The sequence below is a fragment of the Falco rusticolus genome, chromosome 4, assembly GCF_015220075.1.
Source record: "Falco rusticolus isolate bFalRus1 chromosome 4, bFalRus1.pri, whole genome shotgun sequence".
NCBI lineage: Eukaryota > Metazoa > Chordata > Aves > Falconiformes > Falconidae > Falco > Falco rusticolus.
Window position 1 is genome coordinate 47,654,335 of NC_051190.1, and position 18,425 is coordinate 47,672,759.

General features: G+C 44.9%; 1 protein-coding gene across 3 annotated transcripts in view; it reads right to left on the reverse strand.

The window, feature by feature from the left end:
- AP3D1 (adaptor related protein complex 3 subunit delta 1) overlaps window positions 1–17,491 on the reverse strand; it is a 46,978-nt gene extending 29,487 nt beyond the window's left edge. The window contains exons 1-4 of one of the 3 annotated variants that reach the window (XM_037384386.1): window positions 17,155–17,491; window positions 2,819–2,914; window positions 2,037–2,117; window positions 10–90 (exon numbers count right to left, since the gene is read on the reverse strand). In XM_037384386.1, the coding sequence (XP_037240283.1) occupies window positions 10–90; window positions 2,037–2,117; window positions 2,819–2,914; window positions 17,155–17,250 (354 nt within the window). In that variant the 5' untranslated portion in view covers window positions 17,251–17,491. Of the gene's footprint in view, window positions 1–9; window positions 91–2,036; window positions 2,118–2,818; window positions 2,915–17,154 lie in introns of those variants that run through there. The other 2 variants (XM_037384387.1, XM_037384388.1) reach the window with 2 other exon arrangements.
- Window positions 17,492–18,425: the final 934 nt, after the last annotated feature.

Consider the following 18,425-nt stretch of genomic DNA (forward strand, 5'->3'; position numbering starts at 1 on the left):
AAAGTTTACCTTTCGGATCTGATTAGTAGTCAACATAATTACATCAGTCCCTTCATGAAAGCATTGAGAGGCAGCTAGGTAACCAATTCTCTGTAAAAAGGCAAGGAGAAACCCAAAATTTATTTTTAAGTAAATTTAGGCAATGTTTAGATGAACGACAACTGGTAGCTTTATAAGAAACATTAAAAAGATGAACAATTAGGCAAGAGGTTCGCACAACAGAAGAGGCATGACAGGGTTCTTTAGCAAAGGGGGTTTATATCAGGAAAGAAGAATCATCTCAGACAAGTAACATTTCTAGTGGTAGCACAGCTATCTTAAGGGTAGTAAAACTAGCTTCACCTTTTAGTGATCCATTTCTGGGTTTTAGCATCCACCACTTAGTGGATGAGGGAAAGGCTGCGGATGTTGTCTGTCTGGATCTTGGCAAAGCCTCTGACACAATGTCCCACAGCATCTCCTGGAGAACTGCACTGCTCATGGCTGGGCCAGGCGCGCTCTGTGCTGGGTAAAATGCCGACTGGCTGGTCTGAGCGCAAAGAGTGGTAGTAAATGGAGTTACACCCAGCTGGCGGCCGGGCACACGCAGTGCTCCCCAGGGCGCAGTGCTGGGGCCAGCTCTGTTTAATACCTTCACTGGTGATCCAGAAGAGGGGATCGAGTGGGAGTGGTGATCTGTTTGAGGGCAGGAGGCTCTACAGAGGGGTCTGGGCAGGCTGGACCCATGGGCCAAGGCCAAGTGTATGAGGTTCAACAAGTCCCAGTGCTGGCACTTGGGTCACACCAGCCCCAGGCAGTGCTACAGCCCTGGGAAGGGGTGATGGGAAGCTCCGTGGTAGGAAAGGGCCGGGGGGGGGCCTGGTCAACAGCCGGCTGAACATGAGCCAGCATGTGCCCATGTGACCAAGGCGGCCAACAGCATCCTGGCTTGTATCCCAAACAGTGTGGCCAGAGGACTGGGGCAGTGATCGCCCCACTGTGCTTGGTGCTGGTGAGGCTGACCTCAAACCCTGCGTGCAATTTTAAGCCACCCACTTCCAGAGGGACGTGGGGGTGTTGGTGTGTGTCCAGAGATGGGCAACAGGACTGGGGAAGGGGCTGGAGAACCAGGGTTACGAGGAGCGGCTGGAGGAACTGGGGTTCTTCAACCTGGAGGAGGCTCAAGGGAAACCTTCTCACTCTCTACAGCTGCCTGAAAGGAGGTTGTAGTGAGATGGGGGGGGGTGTGTGTGTCAGTCTCTTCTCCCAGATAACTAGTGAGAAGACGAGAGGACAAGAGGAAACAGCCTCACGTTGTGCTGGGGTAGGCTTAGATTGGATATTAGGAAAAATTTCTTCACTGAAAGGGTTATCGAGCATTGGAACAGGCTGCCCAGGGATCACCATCCCTGGAGGTATTTAAAAAAAACCACACAGACACAGTGCTTAGGGCCATGGTTTAGTGGTGGACTTAGCAGTCCTGGGTTAACGGTTGAACTTGATCTCAAAAGCTCTTTTCCAACCGAAATAATTCTATGATTCTCTACTCTGTTAGAATGTATAGATTGAATGATCACAAAGATGTAGAAATAAGGTAGGACTGCCAGTAGAAGAAATGGAGAGTATTAAATTTATTTTGTCTGTGTTGACTCCCGACTTTCAGGTACTAAAGCCTGATGTGGGAACTATACCTTACAAAAGAACATTCCACCCTTTCTGGTGAAAAAGTTCTGTAACACAGAGCATAAAAAAAACCTTTCAAGAGAAATTACAAAGCTATTACAAAATAAAATATGCCCACTACTAGGAAACCTAGGTGTTCTTCACAAAAAAATACCCTGTTTTTCCACAAAAGATATCTGACTGCTATTGTCAAACATCTGGTAGAAAAAGCCTGTATTAGCAGGCCAAGTATTACCCATTTACTAGCAACAAATGGGGTCTACTTCCCTTCCGTATTGAAAAAAGCAATCCAAAAAATGATGTATGAATGCATTCGTTAAATACAGTAACGACACAGCTTGGCTAGTACAGTTGTAGTTACACAGAGAACTCACTTTGAATGTAAACTTCGATGCACTCATGACTTCAATAATATTGAAAGCAGCCCAACTGATGTCGTAGCCCAGCATCTGTAACTGTGAGCAGAGAAGCCAAGATAAACAAACTGCTGAAATAAACAGACTCAAGAAAATAGGTCAAGATAACTCACAAAACCAAACACGTAACAAGAGTCAAAAAACAATGCTATAGGACATCTCAAGTTTATGAGCAATGTTACATTCCACACTACTTGCAGTAAGTGAAAGAAATCTCAAAATTCCACCAGAAGCAAGTTTTAAATAGTCTGCATTAATTCCAGGTAATACATATGCAGTTACATAAGCTTCGTTGTGAGGAGTTTTTTCCCTGGATTTTTTTTAATAAGGCCAGACCAGAACCATTATTATTAAAGTAATTCTTCAATACTATTTCTATCCCTCTCCTCCTCCTCAACCACACAAAGAGAAACAATCACCAGTTTCAAGTGCTCATGCAACTATGTGATAAGAAACAATCCAGTAGAAAACAACTTTTTTTTTTAGCTTGGATTAATTTAAATCAGATTAGCTTCCTGACTTATCTCAATAAAATAAAACTGTGCCAATACTAGCACCAGCATAACGAACAGAATGGGAATACGCAGCCTCTGACATCAGACCCACGTGGAAGCATTTTTACCTGCAGCTTGCTCTTACAATAGTCTCAGAAAAGCAGGCATTCAGACTGAAAATTAGCTCCAAGTCAGCAAGAAATAAAAAAAGTATGTGATTACATCATACCCCAGCAAGGCACTTACGTATGTAAGTTTGCAGACTGCATTTGCTTTCACTGCAATGTTATCCTGCTTTAGCTCCTGCTTGATCTCATCGATGCACTGGGAGATGTATTTTGCCTGAGGAAAACAAACAAACAAACAAAAATTTGTGCTCCTTTACCGGTTTTGTAGATTTCTAGCATGTTAGTGGGGGGAAGCAGCAGAACTCATCATTTGCAAGCACCAAACCTCTCACACATGCACTCTATTCAGGGAAGCGTTTAATTCTGCCAAAACTATTAATTAACAAGAAATATTACAATTCTATTACACTGAGATGTTTCCTCAGTGGCTTCTCTTCTCCTCCCTCTCCCTCACAATGACACTGCTCAGTCCAGAGCTCTAGTTTCCAAGATTTGTGGAAAAAAGTTGTTCAATGGAGATTATGTGCCTAGGGGTCTGAACAGAACCTGAGCTCCATCCACCATTAGTAGGACCTGTACCAACAGGACAAGGGGTAATGGTTTTAAATTAAAAGAGGGGAGATTTCGGTTAGGCGTGAGGGAGATATTCTTCACTGTGAGGGGGGTGAGGCACTGGCACAGGCTGCCCAGAGCAGCTGTGGGTGCCCCATCCCTGGCAGTGTTCAGGGCCAGGCTGGACGGGGCTCTGAGCAACCCGTGCTGGTGGGAGGGGGCCCTGCCCATGGCAGGCGGCTGGAACTAGACGGTCTTTAAGGTCCCTTCCAACCCAAACGGTTCTGTGACTCCTAGAACATATACTAGTCACCTCAATGGGAAGTCAGAGATCATAACGCATCTAGAAAAAACTGTGTCAAATGCTATTAATAGCCCACAAATGTATGGTGACTGATGAAAATACTACAAGTTACTCTTCTTCTGGGCACGCTCCGTGTGCCTACAACAGTCCTCACGCCTGAAGGGACACAGCACAAGTCACATACGGGATACACACACTTCTGCCTGTATCCCTTGCCATCCAACTCCACCAAGGCAAGGACAGCCCCTCCCTGGCTGAATTTTGCCATTTACACATTTTGATAAGCCACAGTTATTTGTATGAATTTCTCAGTAATTCAGAAAGCCAAATGTCACAATGTTTACATTTAAATAGCGGCCCTTCATTTCTTTCCAAACAATCACATCTGTGCTTGTAGGAGGGATGTGGCAAATGCATGATTTAAAAATATCTGTATAGATTTTAGTTTATACATAGGGTTCACTGAGAGTTCTTTCAGTTCACAATTAATTACAATTTAAGTACTGAAGCTATCTGCTACAGAAATCATGAAAATTTAAATGCAGAGAAATAATCTGTCTTTAGAAAGCCATACATACACCAGGGCATTTCATATTCCATATAAATAAATCAACTGCCAGAGGAACCAGGTCAGAAACAGATTACCTATTTTCAACGTAAAATCCTTCCTGAATACCATTACCTTCCACCAAAAAGATATTTTCAACACATAAGTTTACTGGTTTGCCTTTAATTACCATCTCTCCTCTTCAGACTAAATTTTGTGTATTATCAAACCATTACTTGGTCTTTTACAAATGTTCTACAGCAATACTCATGCTTCAAGTCATAAAAGTTTGCTGCTAGAAGAAGAGAATGTTATTTTTTATAAATAGCAGGTGACAATAAAAAGCAATTGTACAAGGTCTGTAGTGCAAAGAGCCACTGCAGTGATCCAGGTGAGGAAATGTAGCAACTCAATTTTAAAGCAGGGACTTCATACTCCAAGCAGCAGTCATATATTAACAATTTACACTGCTATCATACATAGTTTAGCGATACCAGAATTAGAATCCACCATCAGGATGCACAGTGAATACACACAATTCAGAGGAGCAGAAGCTTTACTGGTCTAACAGCTTCTATAGAAGCAGAAAAATTTGTGTCTTTCCTCTCCAACTTTGCACTTAAAGGGATAAAACCAGCTCCTCCATGGCACTGGTAAGCTCAGGTGGAATCGCATTTGCTATTGGAACTTCTACTAAAAGTCCATGTTGACCCTCACGGAGGTCCTGTGTGACCCATTCCCGCAGCCTCCTGAGCTCCCTCAGACAGCAGCCCTGCTCTCCAGAGTAACAGAACTCAGAAGGTCTGATGGAAGAAATTTATGGCAAATGAATTTACTTGAAGAAATTTAAGACCTTCCTAAATGCCTGTATTTGGGACACAAATACTATCTTTGCAGTGGGCATTTTCATGTTAAGGGAGGGCATGCTAAACACCAAGCCACCCTTTCCTTTACAGAGATACCCATCTGTCCTCCTGGATACAGGCACGTGGATCACATCTGCCTGGAGATAGCATTGTCCCCAAACGCTTAAAAATGACATAGAGTCCAGATGACTCCTCCCTGGAAGCAGAACATTCAGGATTCTAAAACCCTTTGCCTGAGGAGTGATTCTGGTCCAGACAAATCCCACAGCAGTTTAAACCCTTGAGTATAAACAACGACAAAAAAAAAAAAAAAAAAAAAGAGACTTCTGACAGTAGGAAATAAATACTTGATCAGAGATGATGAAAGAATGAAAGAACAACGTATACAACACGCAACTGAGCTACAAATACATTGTACCTAGCTTTGAATATTTTATGCACACATAGGAGCATGCTGGAACAGTGTCACACAATCCTTCATGTGTGTATCTTATTGCCACATCTTGGTCAGCAAGGTCAGCACTGGTTCTCAGTGCAGGATACCAACACGCCGGGCCTCAGACGTTATGTCCCTAACCAGAAAGACACATTATTGTCATTTCCCACAGCATCTATCCCCAACTATTTAAATATTAGCTTAAGCTTCCTGGCAACTTTTTGGGAGTTGAACGCAAACCACTGTATGACCAGGGTGTGTGTGGAAAGGTCAATAATGCACAGCCCGGGGCAGCTGAAGACAGGCTCCCAGGTCGCTAGCCACACTGGATGGCCCCAGCAGCCTACAGGCCAGCCCCTGCCCATCAGTTAGCCCACCACAAAGAGCAAATCCTGGAAAAGTGTATTACAGAACTCAGAATGAGATCTGAAACTGAAGTATGGGATTGTGAAGAGCGGAAAGAAGTCCTTCCGAAGTAGCTGCACTTCAAACACTAAAAGACTACAAGGCATGAAAAGACCCTATATATAGAAAGCTTTAAAGGATCAGCAGGTATTAACTTCTTGTTAATCTCTGCAGAGTAGCACCGTCATGAATGAGCAATATGAAGAAAACTGATCTAGTCGGTCTCCCCCTTAAATCTGAAATCCAACCACCACACCCTAGCCAGATTCCCTGCCACATTTAACATATGTAACATTCTACATAAATAGGAAGGAACCAAACAGGCGTGTGCGGACCTTCAGGGAAGCTCTTCCCTGGTCTGGCGAGTGGAATCGCTGACCTCAGCAAAGCACCGGACCGCAGGCTGCACCAAAGCTGACCAACACCCCCAGGCCCCACACCGCGGCCTGCAAGCTGTTCAACCGAGTCAGGCTACGTGGTCAAAGGATGAACCACCACTTGATGCAATGAAGAAAAAAACCACAGTCACTGAGCATGGCCTAAGTATTTGCAGGGGGAAAAAACCCAAATGCAGTTACATACCAACACAGGACAAAATCCGAGTATCTTTCCCAGCATTGATTCACTAATAGTTTTTGCACAAATCCTTCTAATATAGCCATTTGCCAGTGTGGTAATTAAAAATAAATACTTCCCAGAATGTAACTGGCTCTATTTTCCTTAAATGCTTTTGAGATCCCACGAAGAAAGGAAAGCAAATAGAAAATACTTCAGCGTTCATTTATGCTCACAGTATTCATTATAACATCAACATATTTCTTAACTACCGACTTCTTACAAATTCTGCAACAGTCTCATTTGAAGTCTTCCCGGGATGCTACTCCACAGCTGACACATTTTGGCCAGTCAACTGAGGAGCACTTTTAAGTCACAATATTTACAGACCTTTGGACATTCCCAGCCAGGCTGCTTTGAGCAAGCAAGGCAATTACAAGGCTGCCTTTCACTCCTGGTGTAGTGGAGAACAAGCAGAGGCATTAAGTGAAAGAACACCCTCAGAATGATGGCAATCCAGGCAAAGCTGCGAGCCTGCAGTCAAAAGCTGAAGGGCATATGATAACATAGGGAAAAGAGCTGAGAGGGGCTCTTTTATTCCTGCTAGGCTACCAAGTGGGAAAGGAGCCTTTCCCAACTCCGTGGAAAAGGCTCCTTAATGAAATGCTATTGCAACCACTTGGGCGATTGTTTTCTCTCACATATCCCTCAGAAGGAGGAAGATTACAGAAACACACTCAGAGCAGCGCAGCTAAAACCCAAGTAAAGCATGCAGATGTTAGCAGTAATTACTCAACAAATCTGTGAATACAGCACAGTCGTAACTGCCATTTCTTAATGTATTCCGAACAGATGCAGTAAGCATTTTATATCCATTAACAAAACACACAAGCTAATTTTTAAAATAAGCCCAAATTCCTCAAGGATTCCAAGACCTCACCTAGAAAATATGTGCGTTTAAACGAGTGCGACTGGCTAAAATAAGAATGAAGGTATCACAAATCAAAGACACGATCCCTTTGAAAAGGAGGGAGAGAGAAGGGAAAAACCAAATGTCAGTTTATAGGATTTTTCATCTCCCTAACCATATTCCTTTAATTAACTTTGAAAAACACTAAAACTTTATTCCAAGCTCCAGCCAAAACAGAACTTGGGGTTTGCTGACTATTTCAGAGATGTTCACAAAAGACTAGTATTTTTTCTAAGCAGTATGTGAACAAAATTGAAAAATCACTAATCTAACCGAACAATTACATTCCTAGGAAATGTGACTCTCTATGCTGTATTTTCATCGGTTGATGAGAAGACACTAATAATCAGAATGGGTATCACTGCAGAACCTTTACATTTCATCGCAAAAGCTATTAATTTCCAACAGCCTTAAATAAGCTGTACTCTTATCTCAAACATATACCATCTTCAGAAACAAAAAGAAGGCAAACCCATATTCTTACCACTTAGGGTTACAGTCCAGCAAACCAAATGCAGCGGAATCCTTCACCAAAGTCCTTGTCAGGATCCAGCCTCAACCCACCAGATCTGCTGCAGCTGATCTGAGATTGAAACCTGTCACTTACTGCAACAGCAAAGTGCTTCCCACCCAGATGAAAAAGCAAAACGTCAGCGGACGCTAGTCCCTGTTTCTCCTGCAATTTCAGAGTTAAATACAGTGTTTTAAGGAAAGGGTGATTAACAGCAAACACCACAAGGAGCAAGACAGGATCCGACAAAAATGCATTAACTACACCACTCTAAAACAGGAAAAGTTTGGAATAAACATAAAAATAAATCACTGAAATAAACACAAAATATGACATTTCTTTCCTTTTAAGCACTGTAGGATTTATCTTTTTCTGTAGGACTTTGAGACAAACTCCATGAAATCACATTGATCACAAGCACATGGCAATCTCACATGAGATTAAGATGCCCACGGTGCTCCAACTTCCAGAAAACCAGCAACAATGGCCCCTACCTTCTTCTTTTTTAATAATCTTAAGAAATACTACCGGTGGGATGCAAGCCGTGTGACATGACCACCATGCTTAACACAAGAGGCAGTTACATCAAAGACACTCTGTTGGAGGCAAAGCAACTTCCAAATTTGTGCTTCAAACAGAAGATGCTGTTACAAGCACAGTGCAGATCAGCTGCCACCTCCTACCTTAGGAAGGAGGATGGAAAGAAATATGTATCACTTGCCAGGCTTCTATCAAAACCCCCAAAAGCAGTACTTCCCTTCAACATACACCACTGAACTACTCAAATGGAATTTATACACCTGTAACTGACTACAGTACCTGGAACACAAGCATCGTACCATGACAGCACAGCATAAATGAACTGAGGTAACAGCCAAGAGCATAAAAAAGCAAAACGTGCTGCTTTCCACTCACTTGGACACGGTAGCAGAGATAAGTATATTAGATGTTATCTTCTGTCATACAGAACTAAAAATATTATATTATTTAAATGCTGTAGAAAAAACTATTTGAGATAAGCAACAGGATCCTTTGTTAGGATTACTCCACGGCTGGACAGAAAGAATTCCAACGTACACGCTCCCACATGGTATCTATCTCACAGCTAACTTCACTAGAACCATACATAAGCATGTAACAGAGTATAAGCAGCAACTGAGAAACTGCACAGCATTTAAGCAGGTTTGCAGCAGCCAAAATGAAACTATGCAGAGGGTAGTCAGATGTAATAAAGAGCTCAGAAAACATGTTACAACTTGAAAGGCATTTCCAGAAAGCCAAGCTTATCTTTCACTCAGCTGTTGATAAACAGTATTGCTATACGTGCTTTAACATGTCTGTCTTTGCCTTTGCTACCTAGCTTTCCAGGGATTTATTTGCTCATTGTGTAGGTAGCCTTAAGTTCCTAGATCAATGTATGCTTCCTAGATTAATGTACGGCTCGCATCGGTGATAAACACTGGAGGCATGAAGGTGAACCTTTGCCATTTCATTTGCAGTAGTCTTCTCCTATATTATTTATTATAAACATGATACATTATCCACTACCCCCTTGTCTATTACAACCAAAATGAGACAGCAAGACTCCTTGGCCAAACAACACCGATGGAGGAATGTGAAAAGTCAATTTACACTTTTTTCTTTACGTTTACTGAAGTTATACATGCCAACTGACATTTTGCATGATGTGTCCATCTGTCCTAAACTGATTCATGAATAGATAAAAACCTCTGAACCTTATTTTCAAAATTCAGAGAGATGCTATGCAAGTAGTGTACACCTACCAGTTTCACAGGAGATACTAAATGACCCCAAACAAACCACCACAGCACCATAAGGAGCTGCAGAACACCACATACGATCTTCTGAACAGGTATGTAATACAGAAGGGTTGGATTTCAGAAAAGAAACAACATGCAGAGTTGCAGCTGCTCATCCGAAGTGACTCCAAGCGAGACCCAGGCAAACACATGCACGCAGACACGCTGAGCACTGCAGTGCCAGCAGCTTCTCTGCAAGCACCAGGGTGTTCTGGAGGCTCCCATGGAGAGCGCCTTTTCCATGGCTTACCCAAAGAAAACTGAAGTATTTCACACAAAAGAGCACGTACACAGGAAGCTGGAGCACAGCTGTGCAAGCCATCCTGGAACACCTCCACAGGCGGGCTAGGCTGAGATGCCAACAATTAAGTTATTAGCAAAACCCACAACAGCCCAGCACAGATCGGAGTAAGCAAGTATCATCAGCAAGGGTCTAGAGATGGCCCTTAATATCTCCAGTCTGATCAGTCCCTTAAATATACATGTCTCCAGCCTGATCACAAGTACTGTTAATTCAATTGCACAGCAATTAAACAATCCTCAGGGGCCTGTACTGTCTAAATCACACCTGAGCAGACAACTTTTAAGACCAGAGAGATGTGTCAGATAAAAGTGCTTGTCCCTGCAAGTACAAGATGTACTCAAACTTTTATTTTTACATTACTATGCAAAAAGCTATACGAGTACTTTTACAGTAATTTTTTCAATTCACTGGTTCCAGACATATTTCCGTGCATAGTATCAGGCTTTGGTAAAGGCAGGCTTCGTTACAAGCACGTGTTTTGTTGTATGCATAGGAAAGAGTCACTCCCTTCCAAGGAACTAAAGGAACGATTATTTCTGAGACACAGCTGACTGGAAATAGTTCAGAGGGAAACATCACAATAAAGATGCTTAATGATGTATTAATACTATATAAAAATGTAACACTGAATATATAACAAAGGTGTAACACTGATTTATGCAAAGCTATGAGTGCTTTTCAGTTACAGAAAGGTAAGTAGGGCAATGAAGAAAAAGATGGTTCATGGCCATCGCTGACTTAAATTCAGTACAAAATATTTGTGAAATTAAAAGTAAGTTTGTTCAATTACTCCCTGCTGTACAGTCACACCACTCACTCTAAACAAACTTGTATTTCTCAAGGCTGAAGCACAGTGACACTGCGACAGCTCCAAATAATACATTTTATGCAGCCTGAATTTGCCATAAACATTGAGCCCACTGGAAGAAAGTTTCAAGACATCCACTTCGACTCCTACTTACCTTTAAACACCTTCTAACATATGAATCTCAGTGAAAGCTATCAGGTTTGAACATCTAGATCACAAAAGAAATAACAGTAAGAACAAAAGAGCTAACACAAAAACCAGCACTCAACTAAGTGGTCTACAAACTCTGTTGGATCAGCCTACTGACCAGGGAACTGAGGAGCTAAGCCAGTATCAACCAAACATTTTTCCATGCCCAGGAACATTTCAGTATTCAACAGACTTGCAAATATTTCAGTTACTTTGAAGTAACTGGTGGTTGAGTGCTTCTTATTTAAAAAAAAAATTAAAAAAAAAAAAAAAAAAATCACTCAACCACCTTTATGAGCTACTAACACTACCACTAACCATGTTGTTTTCTGCACCTCCTGCCTTACTCAAATATCTTTATATTTCCTGCCACCTGGATTTAAGCAGACTCCCCTTTAGAATTATGAAGCATTTCTATTTTTCAGCATGAATGATCAGGTTTTTTTAATAACCTAAGGAACACAAACGCTTCTTTGTAACTGGTCCCATGACTCAGTCTTCCTGATGTATGTCGTTCAATGCTTCCCTCGCTGCTCTTCAGGTCACACCAGAAATGGGACACACTACCACAGAACTCTAAGTGAAAAACCTAAAGGTACTCTGTACACCAAATATATTCACTAGTCCACATCGTAGAGGATGAGGTTTTTCAGTCACTTTTGTGGACACTGATGACGTCAGAGGAAATCACAAAAGGCCCCATTTTCTGCGCTGGGACAAAGATCTGCATCAAAAAGCATCAAACAGACAATCCTCTGAAGACGACCACAGTACAGAAACGTAGTCAGGATCTTTATTCTACCCTGATTTTTCTGGCCACTCTTCCACTGGCCTTGCAAAAGGCGTGGTGTATGGGCCACTGCGTTTCTTAGGACAAGGTCCTAGAAAGCTCTTCCTCTCCCCTGGACCTGCCTAGACAGAATTTGTGCTCACACGTCTGAAAAAGTGATCTGTCTGGCGCACTTCAAACCTGCAGAAGAGATGGCTACAAAATTATCTGGACTGGGAACAAAGGTATTAGCCCCACTTATGCCACAGTCAATTAAGTAATATTTAACACAGGAGAAAGCAAGAAGCTAATGAAAGGCAGCACTAATGCAAAGCCTCAGCTGCTCTCTACTTGTAATCATACAAGGCGGCCCACATCTTGGCTTCTGTTCCAAGGCTCCAGGCCCTTTATTTTCCGTGACACAGCAGGTAAGGCAGGGACACTGTTACAGCCGGCCTTGCCACCTCAAAGGCCAGCACTAATCTGCTTTTTAACTGATTGGTGCGAGGTCCCTATCCAACCCTCTTTTGTGTATTGTTTCTATTTCTGTCTTTTCCAGTGATTCACACGCTCAAAGAATTAACAATAGCAACTCTAGATCCACTTGAAAGTGGGTGGAATAATGAGCTCCCTTCAAAGATATTAACACACATATGACAAGCAGTAACCGATCGAGCATCAGTGACTGAAAGAGCTGTCTGTCATCAATGAACTGCACGCTGCCTTTTAGTTGGGCTGTTTTCTCAGTCTCGGGCACTAATAAGCTTTTTAGCATTCCTCAGAATTCCCCTGTTAGGTTCCATCCCGTACCCTTTACCTTTAGATACTACCACTGCGATAGTGGCTAGGTGCCAAGCTGTCAGAAGACCACAGCATTAGACCGTCTTCAGCCTCGTTCACCAACTGCACTCAAAAAGACTTTTGTGATGTTAAAAGATTGCTCAAAACTCTTTATCCCACCATTTCATCTGAAAACACATCAGAGAAGTAGCTGGAAGTATGCAGCCCAGCGCAGCAGCCCTTTATTTAGTGGAAAAGGGTTTTTTTATGATGCAGACCCACTGTCCTCAGGTAACAGTCACTAAGAAGTGAGAACGTGCTGCCGGTTTGGTAAGCCCAGTCTCTGAGCAGTGAAATACATATTTCACAGCACAGACACTCAACACACCTCTCATTTCACATTGTATCATCAACTGAAATTAATTAACCAGAAAGATTGCTCCTTTCGCTCTTCCAACTTGCTTCTGTACAAAACTTTTAAAATGTAAACCAGCAATGAGATATTTATCTCCAAGCACTACACGCAAGAAAATTTGCATTTTTTTTTTAATACATTTTTTCCTCAAAGTATTGATTACCAAAACCATGAAGCGCTAATCCTGGCACACAAGCAGCAGATTCTCTGAACGAAGAGGGAGGCAATTTTCTCAAGTCATGAGAGAAGTGCACAGACAATCTGTGCAGGATTTTTTTTTTTTTTTAACCCCTTTGCCCTCCTTAAGTGTCCTCCAGTAAACCAAAGGCACTTGAAACACAGAGGGCTATGGTCTGAACAGGACAAAGCACCACTCATTTAACATCTCTGTTTCTGTTATTTTATCATTTCAGTTTTATAAAGGAACCTCTCACCATAGCATGACACAGTAGTTTCCTTGTTGAGAACAACAAACTTTCTTAACTGCAAATACAAGACACTGCGCAAAAGCCAAATACCATCAAAGGATTATCCCTTCCTTTTATTTCAGATTCAGGAGAATATCCCTAAACAGAATTAATTTCTCACTTTGGAATATCTCGGAAAAAAATCCATTACACTTCTAACCGGCTATGGTACCAGTCATTCCCCTCCCGAGCGTGCTGTGTAGCAGATCCATAAAAAGTAGGCACAAAGTGGGGGAAGTTATTCCATAGGGTACAAACCCACCTAGTAACAGGTGAAAGACTCATCACTTATTATCCAAAAGATTTATTTTCCAAGTGAAAGAGAGAAAACAAGGTATTAAAAGTAGAGGTCAGAAGAGAACGCAATAGGATCAACTCTTTCTTGCAGGTTTGGCTTTCCCTCAGACTTCCAACTGGGAAACACCACAGGGTTTAAGGCACCTGTACAGAGCGTTGCAAAGTAAACACAACATGTCAAACCAGGAAAAGATCTAATGCTGTTACACTACCTCATTCCTTCCACACCGTGTTTACTTTGCAGAAGAATGGTGCAGCTCCAATCTGCCCCAGAAGACTGGAAAATGGAGGGAATATGTCTACACAGAAAAATGACTGTTAACCAACTCCTATCCCTTACCGCTCATCCTTACAGAAGGCTGTTGCTTCAGTTTCAGCATTTTAAATGCAAAACAAACAGGTCAGCTTTGGATATAGACCAGAAACTAAAATGAAAATGACCTCTGACAGGTAATTAAGCCCTCTGCAGGAAGAATGTGAGCTAAAGTGCAAGGCAGCCTCCAGTACTCTCTCAGTTCTTCTTGTGAGGCGGAGGACACTTAAAATTTATCGGTAAAGAGCTGTGATGCTCCATTTACTTCACAACAAGCCTTTGGGGTATGCACTTAAGCGTCCCAGCAGTACAGGATGAACACGTGACCATCAAGCAAGAACGCAGGTCTGTCAGAATGCTGTATCGAGAAACCCACGCCTGAACCAAGGTGACAACCACTTGGCGCATCCTGCACTACAAACATCCTCCACGCGTCAGTGAAATACCAGATACACTCCTTGTGATGGTACCTGCGTAGGAATTGGAAATGAATAAATCTTACTACCTACCAGGAGAGCTGCCCAGGAAGGTGAGGGACAAAGGATGGCACAATTTCAATGTGATTAAATTCCAAAAGACAAGAACCAACACACACAACAGAAATTAAACTTTTTCAAAAAGCTTAACTAAATCAGATGTCAAAGCAATAATCATGCCTTTACTTCTTTCTATCTCATTTTTATGTAACAACCACAGTACCTCCTCTCTAGAGCCACCTCTTCCGTAGAGTGACTCCTGTTGAGCTGAGATCAACAGCTAACATCCTTGCCACCAAAGCACACTGCCGTTTGTTTTAAACAAATCTGCACTTCTGAACAGGGCAGGGCGTGTGTCTTAATTTTAAGCACTTATCTTGAGACACACAAATATTGGTTGAACAACTACATTCAGTATTGAGGCAACATTTAATAGATACAATGAACAATGGCAGCACTGTAGGAAAAGGCGGAAGAAATGCTGCAGCTACTTCCTCTAAAATACCATTCTGATTTTGTAACATCACCTGAAAATTAGCAAACGTCCACAACCATTGCCTGGGAAGTACTGAATTCACAGCAGAAGGTTTACAACCCTCTTCAGCTAGCTCAGCTAGAAAAAAGCAACAGTCCAGTGCTGTCTGCAGCCACTCTGTGTAATTAAGCAAAATCTTTGAAGGATTCCGAAGTAGCCTGCGTTACAGAGGGCACACATTTCATCAGTGCAACATCTACTGATCAGCTGAAGACGTCCTGAAGTTCAGGTTTTAATTTCTGCTGTGCATGTGAGGACATAAAAATTTCAAGACTTGTATTTCAAACCAAAGAGCTACCCTAGTTTAAATTACTACCGTGCTACTATCCAACTACTGCAGCTGACATCAGCCTCTTTCTTACAGTTACAGGCAACACATTTCCTTTGACCTCAGTGAATCCTAGAGAGTGCGTATACCCGTCTAACAACTTCCTTCAAATACACAGAGCCCTACAATATTGTCTGAGGAGTACTTTTTCCTAATTCCAAAGGACATAAAAGCCACTGCATTTTAACTAGTTCTTGTCACAAACTGAGAACAAACTGGGTACAGCTTATGATGCACAGGAACATGTTAATCCTGACTGCATAACAGCATCTGTGCTCTTTATGAAGTCCTGGAAAAGGAGCTATTTGTCACGAAATTATTTTAGAAATGACAACAGTACATTCAACCCTCCTCAAAGACAACTGGTGCCACAAAGGCCTGGACCAGCCTGGACCTTCATCAGAGGGATCCTCAGAGGTCTGACAGCTTGATGAAGCATTTTCTGTCCTATGCACAAAAGAATAAAGCATATTTACTGAAAGCAGCATAACATACAAACCGGGCCTAAGCATGCTATGGGGAAGTGCTCCATAGAAACTCTGTTCACCTGTTTCAGCTTTGAGTACAACGCATCAAGTGTGCACATAAACACACTGTTTCTGCTTTTCCATGTAGTTTCCCCTGTTTTGCAGGGCACTGCACACTTTATAGTAGGACTATCTTCCTCTGTCACCAAATCAATACCCATAAATTTAACATATACTAAAACAAAAACATAAGTTTCCCAGGTATCATCACTACCAAATAACGCCTTGCCCTGTGCACTACAGGCTTAAAAACCGTTGGAACATTCAAGTGGTTTGGAGGTTATGTTTTGCGTTTCAGTCCAACAGCACCAGGAATGAAGACCATAGCCTTCCAAATTCAGTATTCCATTTAGTTCCATGCTTACAACTTTTTCAGATACTTTTCATAGCTGATACCATTTGGATATTGTACTTGTATGAAGACCCATGGTAGTCTGCAAATACTTTTAGCCTGTCACTAACTCCACAGCAACTCACAGATATCCCAGCAAAGCAAAACTGTTAAGACCATTCATGAGAAAGCTCCCACAGCCATGACTACTTACTTGAAGATGAACATAAATGATATCCTTAGTGTTTGTTACTTCCCAATTAACAAGTGACACCTCAATGTGGAAAGTCTCACATAACACGTTCTTGATGACTAATTATTTCACCTATACTAATTTCCCAATCACATGCTTCTAATACAAGGGAGAGTTAACGGGCCAACACTTCCAACTGCTTTCTGGCTACAAGACGTCTGTAACAATGAAAATACATTTTAGTGAGAAGATGTACAACATGAATAACTGAAAAGCTGAATTGTGCCTGGGGTTTCCCGTGTATCAGCTTCACGATGGAGTACAGTCCACTACAGCACTTGACCCTAGCAGCACCACAGGGCGGAATCCCAGTTGGATGTATATGTATGTACGCGTCTCGGGGATCCGGCCACCACATAACACACTAAATGCCGGTATCAGGCGCGACCCTCCCTCAGCCTCCTTTGCAGCTCCTGCTCCCCGGTGCCTTCTCCTCGCACGGTCCTTCCCCCCAGCCCACACCCCGGCATCATCTTCCTCGTTCTGAGTCCTGCTTCCACCTCCCCCAGCGCAACATCCCCTCTCCCGGGGGACCGAGCCCCCGGCTGCTCCGGGCCCGGCGCAGCCCCGCGGAGGGCAGCCCCCACCGCCGGGCGGCCCGGGTGACAGCCCATGGGAGGGCTGAGGCGAGACAGCCCCGGGCGGCGGGCCCGGGGGAGGCGGCAGCCCCTCGGTGGGGGGGCCGGGGCCGCTCACCTCGTCCTCCTTGTGGTTGCGGATCCCGCGCACCAGGTCCTGCAGGTTCTTGTCAAACATGCGGTCGATGCTGCCCTTCACCATCTTCAGCGCCATGGCGGCGGCGGGCCGCGGGGCCTGCGCTCGGGGCTGAGGGGCCGGGCCCAGCCGGGGGGCCGCCGCGGCTCCTACTGCCGCTACGGGTGAGACCAGCGGGCCCGGGCCGCTCACATGCCGGGTGGGGGGCAGGGGGCGCGGGCGGTGCCGACCCGCGGCGGGGCACGGGGCGAGCGGCAGGTAGGGGCGGCCCGGCGGCCGCAAGCCCCAGCTCCGGGCTGCGCTCGGCCTCCCAGCGCCTGACAAAATGGCGGCCGGTCAGCTGAGGGCCCGGCCCCGCCCCCGCCCGCTACACCACGCCCCCGCGCCCGCCCCCGCCGCGCCCGGCCGGCCCCGGCCCCGCCCCGCCTTCCGCGGCCCCGCCCCTCCCACGCTAAACCCACTACGCACGGCCGCGTCACAGGCTGCCCCCGACCCCGCCCCCGAGTTCCCGCCCACCCGCTTGGCCCCGCCCCCGGGAGCGCTCCTGCTGGTCCCACGTGGCGGGGGGAGAGCGGGCCCACGCCTAGGACGGGGGTCCCTCCGTGGGATTCGGGTCACTTTGTGGGGCTGGGGTGTGGGACTGGGGTCCCTTGGGTCCCCTTCGTGGGGCTGGGGTCCGTCCATGGGCCTGGGGTCTGTCCGTGGGACTCAGGTCCTCTTTGTGGGGCTGGGGTCCCTCTGTGGGACTCGGGTCCCTTGGGTCCCCTTCGTGGGGCTGGGGTCCGTCCATGGGCCTGGGGTCTGTCTGTGGGACTTGGGTCCCCTTGTGGGGCTGGGGTCCCTCTGCGGGACTTGAGTCCCTTGGGTCCGCTTCATGGGGCTGGGGTCTGTCCGTGGGGCTGGGGTCCCTCTGTGGGACTCGGGGTCCCTTGGGTCGCCCTGTGGGGCTGGGGTCCTCCCACGGGGCCGGGTGCCGTGGGGCCCTGGTGGGCTGGCAGAGCTCCAGCCGCAGCTCACAGGTGTCATCACTGGCTGCACAGCCAGCAGGGCCCAGTTCTGGCAGTGCCCTGTTGGGGACGCAGCCCCCAGGCACCCACTGCAGCCACCCCATGCGGAGCGAGCACCAGCCTCCACAGCCACTTGCAGCCACTGACACTCATGGGGACCTGGGTGGCCTCATGGATAGAGTCACCCGCTTCCCCAGGTGACAAGTGCCCGCGCCCAGCACCTGTGTCAGCCCAGGTGCATCTGCC